Source organism: Neolamprologus brichardi, chromosome 3 (assembly GCF_056152115.1).
Source record: "Neolamprologus brichardi isolate AB-2024 chromosome 3, ASM5615211v1, whole genome shotgun sequence".
NCBI classification, from domain to species: Eukaryota; Metazoa; Chordata; class Actinopteri; order Cichliformes; family Cichlidae; genus Neolamprologus; species Neolamprologus brichardi.
The window spans coordinates 19,770,916-19,786,848 of NC_142106.1; the positions used below are offsets into that span (position 1 = coordinate 19,770,916).

At 40.9% G+C, this 15,933-nt stretch overlaps 1 protein-coding gene across 2 annotated transcripts; it reads right to left on the reverse strand.

The window, feature by feature from the left end:
* Positions 1–11,255: 11,255 nt before the first annotated feature.
* Positions 11,256–14,153, reverse strand: LOC148103783 (E3 ubiquitin/ISG15 ligase TRIM25-like). 2 transcript variants are annotated; one of them, XM_087833487.1, is made up of 2 exons: positions 13,342–14,153; positions 12,540–12,649 (listed from the first exon to the last, which is right to left on the reverse strand). In XM_087833487.1, exons 1-2 carry the CDS (start codon positions 14,143–14,145, stop codon positions 12,593–12,595), a joined length of 861 nt encoding a protein of 286 aa, XP_087689613.1. In that variant the 5' UTR covers positions 14,146–14,153; the 3' UTR covers positions 12,540–12,592. The 2 variants fall into 2 exon arrangements, with proteins under 2 accessions (XP_087689608.1, XP_087689613.1); XM_087833482.1 differs by having other exon boundaries at positions 11,256–14,153.
* Positions 14,154–15,933: the final 1,780 nt, after the last annotated feature.

Sequence of the window (15,933 nt, forward strand, 5' to 3'; positions counted from 1 at the left end):
CTAATATTCTGCTTCCAAAGACTGAAAAGAAAATATGCAGACATGTAAGGCATGTACAGGCCAGCTAGGATTAGATGGTGAGTACACACTCCAGATTTCAGCAAGAGAAAATAAAGACACAATAAGCCAGGTTCTCGACCATAACTTTCCTAATGAGGCAGAGGACATAGGTCAGAATAGCGATATGCATCCAGTTTCTGAGAAGGACAATGGTATAGAGCATCAATCGGAAGACACAGACACATCTGATGAGTCTGAGGAGGAAGTCTCAGGTGCTCAAGCTGCTCCCACCCCTCGTGAAATGTGCAAATCCTTAAGTGATAAAGTGTCCTAGAGCTCAGTATATATATGGTTTCTATATTGACTTCCCTTCATTGGCTTCCTGTTAAATCCAGAATTGAATCCAAATTCCTGCTCCTCACATACAAGGTCTTAAATAATCAGGCCCGGTGTTATTTTAATGACCTTGTAGTACCATATCACCCCATTTGTGCCCTTCACTCGCGCACTGCAGGCTTACTTGTTGTTCCCAGAGTGTTTAAAAGTAGAATGGGAGGGAGAGCTTTCAGTTTTCAGGCCCCTCTTCTGTGGAACCAGCTTCCAGCTTGGATTCAGGAGTTAGAGCCCCTCTCTAGCTTTAAGATTAGGCTTAAAACTTTCCTTTTTGCTAAAGCATATAGTTAGGGCTGGACCAGGTGACCCTGAATCCTCCCTTAGTTATGCTGCAATAGACGTAGGCTGCCAGGGGATTCCCATGATGCACTGAGTTTTTCCTTTCCAGTCACCTTTCTCACTCACTGTGTTAATAGACCTCTCTGCACTGAATCATACTTGTTATTAATCTCTGTCTCTCTTCCACAGCATGTCTTTATCCTGTCTTCCTTCTCTCACTCCAACCAATCACAGCAGATGGCCCCGCCCCTCTCTGAGCCTGGTTCTGCCGGAGCATTGTATTGTATTCATGAGTTATTCAGTAGTTAGAGTTAGAGCCCCTCTCTAGCTTTAAGATCAGGCTTAAAACTTTCCACCCCTTGGTAAACCTGGTTCTGCTAGAGGTTTCTTCCTGTTAAAAGGGAGTTTTTCCTTGCCACTGTCGCCTAAGTGCTTGCTCATAATGGGTCATGTGACTCTTAGGTTTTCTCTGTATTCTTTGCATTATTGTAGGGTCTTTACCTTATAAAGCTTCTCGAGTTAATTGTTGTTGTACAAAGGAGTATTAGGGACACATTAAAAAAAATATTATGGGTCACATTGAAAATAAAGTTGCAATTTTGAGATTCAAATCGTAATTCAATTTAGAAAAAATGTCAAAATCTGGAGATTACAGTTGTTTCGAGACAAACTGCAATGGTTGCTATACCCTCTGAGTTAGTGAAGTTGTGCTTCAGAATCAGTTTTAGTAACAAGGCTGGAAACGATTTCTCTTTTAGCACATAAACACAGTGTGGCAATCAGCATCAGGGCCTTGAGAAGAAGGAAGGAAGTAGCGTACAAATATTTCTTTACTGTACTTAAGTAGAATTTGCAGTAGCATTTTACTTGAGTACTTATTTTTCTGACGTTTTACTTTCTACTCCTTACATTTTCAAAACAGACTCGTCAATTTAGGTTTAACACCTTTAAGGGTGAGTTATTATTTTGTCACTGCATGCTTCCCACATTAATAGTTTCTGACCATGCCCAACACATGTTGTCTTTCTTTTCCTTTAGAGTGTTGGGCCCGCTGAGCCTTGTCCACAAACTTGTAAACCTCTTCTAAGATTGGAGAGGGTAGAAGGGTTACCAGTTCCTGCAGAGTCTGGCTAATCTTGATCTGGAGGGCATCTATAGTGAAGTGGACCTGTCTTATCCTTTCACTTAAAAGCTGATTTTGTGCTTTCTGTAGAATCAAGTCTGCTCTGTATCCCCTGACAGTGGATCCAAGCCGCAGGCTCTTAGGAACAACTCTGCTTTGTCTGCATCTTAGGTTGCAGACAATAATCCCCTAGTTTCCTTGATTCCCTTTCATACTCGTGCACCAGTTGAAGGGTGTTCAACTGGTGCGGGACAACCCAGGAAATTTCACACCTTGCTTTAAAAACACACACACTCCTCATTCTGAACCTACACAACTCAGAGAGGAACACACACCTGAAGACAGTCAGGAGAAATGGGTAAAGAACTTTTCAGACCGGAATCTCACTGAACCTGAAAAGAGAGTATTAGCCAAAGGACTCAATTTTGCCATTTCTCCGCAACAGTTGCCCATAGTGGACCTCATCACAACCACAGAAACCGCCATACAGATTAATAAATTATCAAAGACAGAAGCAGAGCAAATCAGGATGAAAGTCTCAGCCACCCTCTCCAGTGCCAAAGTCCCTCCGTCCAACCTCACAATACAAGAAAAGAAGCCCGTCGCTTCCCTGAGCAAAGACCACAACATCACTATGTTACCAGCTGATAAGGGAAGATGCACGGTGGTCCTAAACACTACAGATTACCATACAAAGATCACTACTCTCCTCAGTGACAACAATACCTACGAAGCCTTAAAGTGAGACCCCACAAGCAGCTACAAAAAGAAAGTTATAGCTTGCCTTCAGGACCTTGAAAAGGACAAAATTATTGACCGCCTTACATATCACTGCCTTTATCCAGGGGATGCCATACCCTGCATTTACGGACTTCCTAAGATCCACAAGGAAGGGATCCCACTCATACCTATAGTCAGTAGCATAAACTCAGCCAATTATAACATTGCAAAACATCTTTCTACCATCCTTGCTCCTCTCGTGGGGAACACCCCACACCACATCAAGAACTCCACTGACTTCACTGACAAGGTCCAGAAACTTACCCTGGATCCAGATGAAACCATGGTGTCCTTTGATGTAGTCTCTCTCTTCACTTGCATACCCACCACAGAGGCAGTGGAGACTGTCAGAAAACGACTACAAGAAGACAGCTCCTTAGAAGACAGGACCAACTTCACACCCGATCAGATCTGCACACTGTTAGACCTCTGCCTTACAACAACATACTTCAAATACAACGAGGGCTTCTACAGACAAAAACATGGCTGCGCATTGGGCTCCCCCGTGTCACCCATTGTAGCCAACCTTTACATGGAGGAAGTGGAAAGGAAGGCTCTTGGCTCTTTCAAAGGAAGAGTACCCAGCCACAGGTACAGATATGTAGACGACACCTGGGTCAAAATCAAGACACAAGAAGTGGAATCCTTCACTGCGCACATCAACGCTGTGGACAAAAACATCAAGTTCACCAGGGAAGACACAAAGGACGACACAAGGGACCCACACCCAGTTTCACACCTTGGCTCAGGCGATTAGAGGATCATCAGGGGGTCCTTTTGTCCCTCTGTGGGGGGATACTCCCACTAGGTTTATATCTGGGACTCACCACCATTTGACCTTAGAACTGAAGAAGCTTCTTGGATGAGAGGTGAAACGTCTTCAAGTAACTTAAAGAAGTCCAGACGCTTTTCTTTGCAAGCTCCTTTGACTATGATGACCTGACTGAGAACCTTCACAGACACAAAGGATGACTGTTTGCCTTTCCTGGACTGCGCACATTGAAGAGAATGGCAACCTCAACATCGAAGTTTACCGGAAGCCCACACACACGGACCAGTACCTCCTGTTTGACTCCCATCACCCTCTGGAACACAAACTTGGAGTAATTAGGACCCTACACCACCGGGCAGAACATGTTCCCTCTAAGCCTGAAGGGAAAAAGAAGGAAGCACTCGAAACATGCGGTTATCCTAATTGGGCTTTTATAAAGTCAGCTAAGCGGCACAGAAAAGAGGGTCAGACACCAGCGAAGGAGGATAAGAAAGCCAGACGCAACAACATTGTCATCCCCTATGTAGCCGGTGTATCAGAGAAACTCAGGAGAGTTTTCTCCAAGCATGACATCCCGATACAATTCAGACCCAGCAACACACTCAGACAGAAACTGGTAGGGGTGCAACGATACAACAAAATTCACGGTTCGGTTCGGTTCGATACTTTGGTGTCACGGTTCGATATTTTTTCGATACAAAAAAAATGTTCATGCCTTTTTAGTAATTTGTCATTTATTAAATTTTCACGGCACATTCTGCACCACATCTCTGTGCGTTCATCATTTGTTTGAAGCCAGCTCACCTCCTGCAACCACTTTTCCGAGAATACGCGCTTCTTTTGTGGTTCGGACTCCTTCTGACATTTCTTTGGAGGTGGAGGAACATCACAGTAATTGCTTAAAGGAGCTTCTTCGACATCTTTAAGAGTTCTAAACAAATGTCTGTCCTCCTCCTTAAAATCTTATGTACGCAAACACGCGTTGCAACTTCTTATCTTGTGCGGGTTTTTATTTTGACAGCGAATGCGCACCGGCGGACCACTTATGTGCAGCCCTGGTTATTTAGCTCGTCATATTGCAGCCACAGAAATTCTTTTGTCCATGAAACCATAAAGCTGCACTTTCTTTTTGCCTTATAGTCTGATTTGTCATAACCTTTCCGTTTTGTCACTTCTTCACCCTGACCTGTCTTATTTGGCTCAGCAGAACTAAAATATATATCCTGCTGCTTTTACACACGCACTAACATAACGCTCAGCGATTCTCTGCGCGATCAACCTCTCACATGTTTAAGCTGCAGGAGATTTCACTTGTCATGTTTGCATAGTAAGCTAACGATTGATAAGACGATGTCAGAGGAATTGGTGCGCAAATTATCATCACTCACCAATCAGTACTGTCGCTTTCTATACACAGTTCACGCGATTGCAAAGTGAAAGCAAAAAACAAGCGCAAATTCAAACGCGATTTCAGTATGTCACATATTGACAGTGGCCGATGCCAATGACATAATTACCCAGCTACATTTCCGAAAGAATGCAAAAGCATTGACATATATTTTTCCTTCCTACGATAGGCCGACGGGCAGGGCAGAGATAGATTTTGGTAGCCCGACTGGAAAAAAGCCCCAGGACGTCGGGCTAGCGATTTTGCGAGCCCTGTATCTGATTGAGGAATCACTCATCTTTGGAAAAGAGAGTTTATTATGGAGAAATGTCTCTTTCCAAAATAAAAGCTATACTATACGCTTCTTCTGGGCTATATTCTCAGCAGCATATTAAACATATCAGGTCCCCATAAGGAGAATCATGTGCTAACGGCTGTCTAAATGACTCGGGTAAAGTTTGTAGCATGCGTGCTTGCTTTTGTCTGCTTCCACTTGTCTTTGCACTAGGATGATGTCAGAGTAAATGTGCAGTCATATTGGTTGTGTTCCCACTAGTGCTGTCAGCGTTAATCTGAAATGACGTTAAGGTCACAACACGGCAAATCTCCGTTAACGAGCTACCGCGGATCACCTCATGAGTGGGGCTGGAAGATGTCAACACATTAACGAGCTAACTGCGCTAACACACTAGTTCCCACCAATTGAGCATTGCTGGCACATCCAACATACTGTTTTACTTTTGTCCATGACACGCTTACCTTCAGGGTCATAGTCACATGAAAACCAAAATAGTTCCAAACGCCAGATCTGAATGAGGGTGGGGGAGGTTCAATTTGCCATGTTGCAACGAGCTTAACTTCTGTCTAGCTAGCTTGCCCTGCGGTCAGTGAATCTGTGTTCGACTACTCCGCCTAGGCTGCACTGTCGAGCGCAGATCCACTGAGCGCTCAACACAGACAGCATCGTCAGAAGGAAAGTTGATAAAATAAATTAAAAATGTTGTATCGTTCGATACATATGCGTACCGAACCGAAAGCACTGTATCGAACGGTTCGATATCGATACGAGTATCGTTGCACCCCTAGAAACTGGTTCACCCGAAAGACAAAACTCCAAAACACAGACTTAACAATGTGGTGTATGCTGTACAGTGTAGCAAGAAATGCCCAGACCTCTACATTGGAGAGACCAAACAGCCACTTCACAAGCGCATGGCACAACACAGAAGAGCCACCTCCACAGGACAAGACTCAGCTGTCCATCTGCATCTTAAGGATAAAGGACACTCTTTCGAGGATGCCAATGTTCACATTTTGGACAGAGAGGACAGATGGTTTGAAAGAGGAGTGAAAGAAGCCATCTATGTCCACTGTGAGCGACCATCTTTGAACAGAGGCGGTGGTTTACGACACCAACTCTCTGCCATCTATAATCCAGTTTTGAGATCCCTCCCCAGACGCCTTAACACCCACTCACATCCTGGGCCATCTGACCTCAGGAAATCACATGATAGGGTGGGGCCAGGTTTCACAATGAGCTCACCGAAACTCTGGCTGATTGGGACCCACACCCGCTTTCACACCTTGGCTCAGGTTGTTGGGTCTGTCTAGCACAGGCCCACCGCTGGAACGAGACAGTTTAACTACACAGCCAAAAGCATTGAACACCAAGTAGGCAAAGTTCTTCGTGTTACTCATGCATGAGGGAGGCCTGTCTGGAGCCAAGTGTTGTTCCACCCACTTGACCTCCGTCAGACTCTCAGCCAGGTTCCCCATAGCACTCCTTTTATTGAGCTCACATGAATATACATAGGTTCATTAACATATGACGTCTACATACACACAAAGAGTACCTTGCCTGTGCGTTGCGTAAGTATGTGTGTGTGTGTGGGGGGGGGGTCAAGATGTGACCCTGTGAAGACTCCCCAAAGCTAGAGCCAGGAGTCTAGCGGTCATCTAAACAAAAGGCTCTTAGCCTAAAACTGACATAGCTACGTTTATCCTACCATAAAACAATAAGACAAGGTACGACCTCTCCCATGCTGCCAGGATGTGGGTGTGAATGCCAGAACACTCTGGAATGCACACAAAGCCTTTGCAGACTATTAAGAATCACACATCCTATCACTACACAATCGATTATACACCTCTAAGCATATATGGTTAAATATTTCTAAGCATAAATGACAATAAACAATACAAATCTAACATATATGAATAAACTTAACCACACCTCAGGACAGCTCAGCCACTCTGCTGTTCTCATTACATTATATTTCTCATCTTACATGGGCACTTTAAATGCAGAAACTATGACCACATGTTTCAGAGGGATTGTGTTTATTATGAAATAAATATCAAAACTTTATCTTTGTCCAAACATTGTTCGGGAAAATTTTAAATATGTGTGGGATTCAGATGGAAAACATGAAAATTTCAACATTTTTTTTTTTTAAATGTTTATTTATAAGATTTTAAGTTCAAAGTTACATAACAGCACACCAGACAAAGGACATAAGATTCAAAAACAATAACATTTAAGCACAGGGAAAAAAAAGAAAGAAAAGAAAACAGAAACCAAACACAACAAAAAAAAAACCCAAACAAGAAAACAGGAAAGAAAAGGAAGAAAAAAAAAACAAAAACAAAAAAAAACAAACAAAAAAACCCTAAATAAATAAATAAATAAAAATACACCAGTTAGCCAGTACAAATCAAAAGTTCAAAAGAAACACCATTGTCCAAAGATGATCTTCTGTGTGAGGTTAGACAGGGCAACAGAGTTTTCACCAAGACCAGAAGATGTGGGAAACATGTCCAGGAAGGAACCAGGGTCCGGCAGAGGTGCAGTTTCACACAAACACAAAGTGCAGTCAAATGGGTTAAAGTTTATGTTAAATTCCCATTGATATGATTGAGAAAAGGGCCCCAGATTTCGACAAACTTAAAATGGGTGTCAGCCAAACGATAACGAACCTCTTCAATATACAAACAAGCAATCATCTCACGTAGCCAAACCCTGAACAGTGGAGGAGATGGTGATTTCCAGGCTCTAAGAATAAGTCTTTTAGCTACAATCATGCCAAACATTAAGGCTTTCTGAAGAGGACGTCTGAGTGCCAATGAGGTTAGGGAGCAGAAAATTTCAACATTTGAATCAATCTGATTTTTTTTAATGTGGATTCCAGCGTTGTCTTTACTACATTTGCGCTTTCTTAAATCGTCTGGAAAATTGCAAACAGGAAAGTGGTATATGCTTTTTTAAGTACCTATTAATGGTTGATTTAAATGTTTTAACAAAAATATTGTTAAAAACTATGAAAACAAATGCAAAGGTCTTCAGACACAAACTTTTACAAACTGTGTTCCACACGTGTCCATTGTTGATACACAGTGTTGGGGAGTAACGGAATACATGTAACGCCGTTACGTATTTAAAATACAAAATATGAGTAATGTCACGGTTCTGGGTCCGTTGGACCCAGTATTTTGAGTTTCTTATGTTTTGGTTTAATTTTGCATCAGGGATTGTTTTCTTGTTGTGTTAATGATTATGATGTGTATTATTAGTTTCATGTTTCTGTTTATTTGTGTTTAGGATTTGTTCTTCGGTTGTGTCTGCTTAGTATATGTCTAGTTCCATGTGTCATTTTCTGTCTGTCTCTCAATGTCGAGTCTGCGTCTTAGTGTGATGGTTTCTTGTTCCTGTTTTATTGTGAAGGTCTGCGTCTCATGTGAGTGTGTTCAGTTTTACCTCTGGTCTCGTTAATGACTCCCAGCTGTGTCCCCCACCTGAGTGTATTTTAGTCAGGTCTTGTGTTTGTAGTCGCTGGTCCGTCTGTGTTTCCACCCTGCTTCATCTGTGTGTTTCCCTGCAGTCTACCGTCATCTGTTTCCGCCCGCTCTCATTCATGTCCAGGTTCGTGTTCTGTAGTCAGTTTGTTCCCAGTTTAGTTTAGTCTTTGCTCCGTTCGCCGTTTGTCCATTTCCTTTTTGTGTTTAATAAACCACCCTCACACCTGTACAAGTGCCTGCGTTTGGATCCTCCTTTATTTTCCACACGGCTCATCTCACTCGCCGTGACAAGTAACTGTATTCCGTTACAGTTACCGTTTAAAAAGGTGGCATTTAGAATACAGTTACTTTGTTGAAATAAATGGATTACACGGCGGTATTTTCCTGTTTCATATTGTGGCGGGTCAGGACTGTTTGGGTTCTGTTGTCCCAGGCGGCAGCATTACGGTTGCCATGGTTACAGGGTGACGCTCTCTCTGCGTGTTTCCTGTGTGAGAGAGGCCTTTTTGTTGTTGTTGTGCTAAGCTAATAGGCAGAATGCTACCGGTATAGCTCTAAAGAATGTAGCATCATAGGCAGTGTAGTCCGTGCTGCAGGGAGAATGGACTGCCATACCCGTTATGTGTCTGTGAGCGAGGGAGGGAGAAAAAGGAAAAGTACGAGCTGTCATCAAGCAAAAACGGGAGCTGGAAGCATGCAAATATAATAATAACCACTGCAGCCAAGAAGAGTGCCTGACGAGCCCAGCTGTAAGTAAGCTATTAAGACTCGACTGTACACCGTGTTCGTGTTTTCCTCCAAAAACAATAAGTTCCGTTGGAGCAGCCTTTCAACGCCTCTCTCTGTCTCTGGCAAGCAAAGTTGACCCAGACAACAAAGTAAAGCTAGTTTTCGGCTACGAGCCCCACACGAACCCGACGTATTAGCCAGAGGTCCCTTTACTACGGAGTCGCGGACCTTCAGTAACAGTAATAAATCACAGCAATAGTACATTCATGTAGTTGTAAACAGCATGATAATATATTAAGTAATCCAAAGTATTCAGAATACGTTACTCTCATCGAGTAACGTAACGGAATACGTTACAAAATACATTTCGGGGCATGTATTCTGTATTCTGTAATGGAATACATTTTAAAAGTAACCTTCCCAACACTGTTGATACACATGTTTTTTCTACATTTCATCTCGGGGAACATTAACATCTCAGGGTTGAGATGTTAATGTTTATAATTTGGGAAGACTCTAAATTGTAATTTGTAAGATCAGTCTGTAATAACAATAATCTAAAGTTCAAAGGTTAACAAGTATACTAAATTTACATCTGCTATGAACTACTGTAGTTGTTTACATGGACCAAAGTGTTTCCTCCCAGGAGCAATGACATTTTTCTTATATATGGATGAAACTATTTTTAGAAAATATGTGGACAGACTGGAGCTCCTGCATTTCTGGTAGATTAGAGAGGACTTAACAGGTATTTTGAAGCAGACACTGAGTTTAACCCTTTTTATACAGCAGAACCCATTTATAAAAGACCAGTCAGCAGATCAGTAGGTGGAAAATTGCTTTAGGGACCATTTTTGAGTTTAGTGTCATGAACTTGTGTTGAGCAGGCAGGATTGGACCCAATTGCAGACCCAGGCAGGCAAAAAGTAACTCAAAAAGAGCTTTATTGCTGAACACAAGGAAAACCGACATTAACAAAACTGAGAATACAAAATATACTACGCCACATGGGAAGCAAAACCGGACACACCGAACATGGAAACACGACAAACAGGAAACAGAGGGACATAACACAGGAGTGGAGGAGACGAGAGGGAGCGAGGGAGCACGAGGGAGTGAAAGAGGAGACAAGAAAGACAGGCTTTCTTGGCTGGGGAAACATGGATACACATGGCAAGCATTGGAGAACAAAGAATGAAACACAAGGAGGGAAACAAGACACAAGAACTCAACATATATAAATACAGCACAAAGCGAGAGACACAGAAGGCAAAGACACAAGCGGGAGTTTAATAATCGAAAGCTAAACAGGGAATAAGAAAAACTCACAATAGAATAACTAAGACTATAAATGAACCTGAATATAAACCATAATTCAAAATATTACTAGAATACAAGAAACTCAAAATGCTGGATTAAAAAGACCCGGAACCATGACAATTAGGGTTAGGGTTTCCTGATTATGTCTTCTGTATTCTCAAAACCAAGTCTGATTAAACTATTTAGAAGTTAAGTTACTAAAAATGTAGTTATGGGCCTAATAATTCTGAAAATGTTTGTCTCAAACTAGAAAAATCAACATTACAACAAACGAATGTGTAAGTTGTACGAGCTAATGCATAATGGATAAATTGTTTGTCAACGTTGGGCACATGCAAAATGAATAGTTTGTGAGAAGTTTTTATTTGAAAATCTTCGCTATTGTTTTCATTTTTTTCTAACAATACTTTTAGATAACTCTTATTTATCTAAGTTAATTCATAAATGTAGCCTATAGTTCTGTTTGTCCTTCTTTCTTGCAAAAGCTCTGATATAAATGGTATGATCCAGTGTAACTTTTGTCTGCGAAAATTTTGGTGGTCTGCTAAGTAAATTATTTTGATGAGCTTTTGCAAGCATATATGTTTTCAGCTTATTTTAAAACCAGTGTCTCCTTTGCATTAAATGTGTGGCTCTTTTCAAAGGACATGACTGCATCAATGTTTATTTTATAGTGTTAGTATTCATTTAATTGACTGAACAAAAGTAACAATACAATCAACAGTAATGACCAAGAGAGAATTATATACAATAATAATACATAGTTACAGTTTTGCAGATTCCCTATTTAGAAGAGTAACGTGAAGTTTACTGACACAATATTCCTATTACATTACTGGAGACTTCTATATATAAATATATCAGAGGCAAAAATAAATGAATTTAGCTATAGTATTAAACTATATCCATGAGAAAGAATAAACTACATTTATGAAGTTCCATTTATTAAAGGTAAAATTACAAACAAGCTGTTTACTGAACACCTTTTAAATGTAATCATGCTAGTTAAGAGTTGATCCAATGACTGTAGTCTTGTATCTATTTCCTCGCTGATAACATTGGAAATAAAAATGACACAGTTAAGCATATATGGCAAAAACAGCAGCTTTAGAAATGATTTCAGTTTGTCAAACACAAAATCAGCAAAGTAGGGAAAAACGACTAAATATCAGGAGCAATGAGAGACTCTTTGGCTAAACAGACAGTAAGTAAAATCATTTAAAAACATTTGTCTGTGAGAATTTTGGCAGCTTAGTAAGTGAATTATTTTTGATGAGCTTTTGCAAGTATGTTTGTTTTCAGTTTATTTTAAAACCAGTGTCTCCTTTGCATTAAATTTGTGTCTCTTTTCAAAGAACATGACTGCATCAATATTTATTTTATTTTGTGAGAATTCATTTACCATGAGCAAATAATACAACAAAAAAACATAGTTACCGTTTTGCAGATTCCCCAATTACAAGAGTAACATGAACTTTAATGACAGAATATTCCTGTTGATCCAGTGACTGCAGCCTTATATCTATATCCTCCCTGACAATATTGGAAACAAGAATGATAATGACACACTTAAGCACATATGACAAAAAAAACCTGCTTCAGCCCTGATTTAAAACTTCATTTTGTTCAAACGCGAAATCAGTAAAATCTGGAAAATATTTCCAAACCAAACTATACAATGTTACCTTTGCTGAATAAAAATCATGAGCAGTGAGAGCCTCTTTGGCAAAACAAACACAGTAAGTAGCGCCAAATCAAACAAAAACAACAATTAACTAGAAGACAATTAATAAGATCTGAAAGTAGAACTTATAAAGAGTGACTGACAGGTGATCTATGTGAAGATTAAACACCATAACAATGAAACTGGAAACTGAAAGACACATTTAAACTAACTGCGTCTTCTATCTTTTACAGTTTAATGAATTCTGCAGTGTCTCCTTCAGAAAATAAAAATCCAACATAGAGCGGCTGAGTGAATGTGGTCTGGACTCTGTGGAGGAGAGTCATGTTTTTAGAGACACTGTAGAAAGACAGAATACCTGCTCTGTGATCCAGGTACACTCCTACTCTGGAGGACCGAGGACCTGAGAGGTCAGTTTGAACTTTGTTGTGCCAAAATTCATAACCGTTTCTGTCACAGCGCACTGCCCAAGATATATCATTATATCCAAATGTTGTCCTTAATCTGTTGATATCCTTGTATGAGACTGCTATATCAGTTTCACTCCCTCTCCACTCCACCTCCCAGTAACAACGTCCAGTCAGACTCTCTCTACTCAGGACTTGATACCATTTAGTGAATCTATCTGGATGATCAAAATAAGGCTGTTGTTTTTTAATTGCTTTTGCTTTTCTATTCCCTTCAAATAATACCACATTTAAATGTGCTGTGTTTGGATCCAGTGTGAGTTCCCGTGAATATTTTAAGAATCCAGCTCTGGTCTTTGGCTCTGGTTGTGGTGGTGACAGTAAAACATCCACTTCAGTCAGTGAGATGTTTGTCCATTCCTCTCTCAGAATGTCCTGTAGTTTATCTCTGGTCTCTGACACAGCTGCTGTCACATCCTCAAAGTAGCTCAGAGGACGAATATTGATGCTGGATGAGTGTGTAGACTCACTGAGTGCTGACAGTGAGGGGTAGTTGTGTAGAAACTGGTTGTGATCCTCTGTGTGTGAGAGCTGCTCCAGCTCGCCGTCTTTCCTCTTCAGCTCAGCGATCTCCTGCTCCAGCTTCTCCTGAAGCTCTTTGACTCGACTCACTTCAGTTTCCTGCTGGGATCTGACCTGCTGCTTCACATCAGAGCTTCTTTTCTGGATGAGACGGATCAGCTCAGTGAACATCTTCTCACTGTCCTCCACTGCTTTATCAGCAGAGCCATTGATGGCCTCCACCTCCTGTTGAAGCAGCTTCACATCTTTCTCTCGCTCCTGGATTCTCTGCTGGATGTTTAGTCGTCTCACCTCGAGCTCCTTCTGCTTCTCAGTCCTTTCTGCTGCAGCTGGGACTGTTTCATGGCCTTTATGTTCATCCATTGTGCAGAGATAACAGATACTCTGCTGATCAGTACGACAGAAAATCTTCATCACCTCATCATGACGAGAGCAGATGTTCTCCTGGAGCTTCTTGGAGGGGGCCACCAGCTTGTGTTTCTCAAAGGCAGGAGACTCAAAATGAAGCTGAATGTGTTTCTCACAGTAGGAGATCAGACACACCAGACAGGACTTGATGGCTTTCAGTTTCCTCCCAGTGCAGACATCACAGGCCACATCTTCAGGTCCAGCATAGCAGTGATCAGCTGGAGCAGCTTGGAGTCCAGTCTTCTTCAGCTGCTCCACTAAAGCTGCTAACATGATGTTTTTCTCCAGGACAGGCCTCGGTATGAAAGTCTTCCTGCACTGAGGGCAGCTGTGGATTCCCTTCCTGTCCTCTTCATCCCAGAAACTTTTAATACAGTTCCTGCAGTAGCTGTGTCCACAGGGAATAGTCACCGGATCTTTCAGGAAATCCAAGCAGATGGAACAAGAAATTGTTTCACCCGCCAGCTGAATTCCTTTGTCCGCCATTTCTCCTCTCCGTGTCAGTGACTGTGTGAGTTTCTCTTCCTTATAACCGAAACTAGTCTGAGCTCTGATCTCAACAACATGTTTCTGCAGTGAATGGAGTCTGTCAGCTCTTACACGTCACCTCATGTTGGTTACACCCATCTTCAAACTGTAGATCTAAAGGGGAGGGAACCAGGAAATACATTTAGTCTGGAGCTGCTGTGGTTTAGGAATAAGAGGGAGGAGTTATCAGCCTTTCACATACAAAAAATGATTGGAAGTGGACCGTGTGTGTTTAACCTGAAAAACAAATGACAGCTCAGTTTGAAGATGGTAAAAATGTTAGAGTTGGTGCCACAGTTACGAAAATGGTCTCCTGTAATATAAAAGACAGTTTGCCCAAATATTTTTGAACATCATTATTATCTTTAATATGCACAAAATGGAAACAAATTTTCTTCCTCCAGCCAACAGAACAAAAATGGAAAGTGGTGAAACGTCAGCTTTGAACAATTACTGCAAGTCCCCAAGTCGTCAGTCTAAGATCCTCGATTCTCAGGTAAATTTAAAGTTTAAATTTTTTTGAGAGATGAGTACTGTTTTAGCTCAGACAATATATATATGCAGGCAGATAACGAGGGCAAAGGTAAAAGGGAGGACAGCTAACTAATCGCAGAAGACCAGAAAAGAACTACATACAAAGCACAGGTAACACAAGACATTCAAAATAGGACAGGAAATAAGAAAACAGCAACAAATGCTAAGATTAAAACGTGGCATTGAAAGACAAAAATGTAGACGAACACAATGGATTCTTAAAATATTCACATGAAATCATACTGGATCCAAACACAGCACACAGATATCTGTTTTTATCTGAGGGGAACAGAAAAGTAGAGAGTAGAGAGTCTGACTGGACGTTGTTACTGGTGGAGTGGAGAGGGGGAGAGGTTGAAGTAGCAGTTCCATCAAGGTATATTAGGGAACGAATTTAGATACAATGACAAATCATGGGCACTTCATTGCTATACAGACTGTTGTGGAAAAATGTGTAACAAAGTCCAAACTGTCCTCTCAGGTCCTCGGTCCTCCAGAGTAGGAGTGTACCTGGATCACAGAGCAGGTATTCTGTCTTTCTACAGCGTCTCTGAAACCATGACTCTCCTCCACAGAGTCCAGACCACATTCACTCAGCCGCTCTGTGCTGGAATTCGGTTTTTTGATTCTGAAAACACTGTTCACTAAACTGAAATAGAAACAACTATTTGAAGGAGAGTTGGTTAAATTGTGTCTTAGTTTCCAGTTTCTTTGGTCTCGTGACTGTTGCTGTGGGCTCACTGTTGTGCTGTTTTTTCTCATCTGTGTTGTCTAGTTATTTGATTGACTTTGTTGGGTGGCGCTCCACTCTTGATTTCTTTAGCCATGGAGGCTCAGACTGTACATGATAAATTTTATTTAGGTTTGTACACATGAAGATTTAAACTTATGTGTGATCAAAATTATATATTTTTTAAACTGAAGCTTCACATAATAAATAAAACTACTGATTGTGTAATTTATGCCTAACTGTATCAATATTATAGTGCATTTTATTACTAAAATAGATGCAGGGTTGTTACCATTGTGGATCTACTCTTAACCAACATCTACATAAGCATTTTTTTATTAATTAATTTTAGGTGGTTATTTCAATTTTATAAAATTTGTATGTTATACAGTTTTACAAAATACAAATGACTTTTTTTTTTTTAATTAAATTTGTAGTTACTGTAGAAAACAAAATTGCATAACTTGTGTGACCCACTTTAT

Coding starts and splice junctions, on each gene's coding strand:
- LOC148103783 (XM_087833482.1), bottom strand. CDS start 14,145: ATGGCGGACAAAGGAATTCAGCTGGCGGGTGAAACAATTTCTTGTTCC.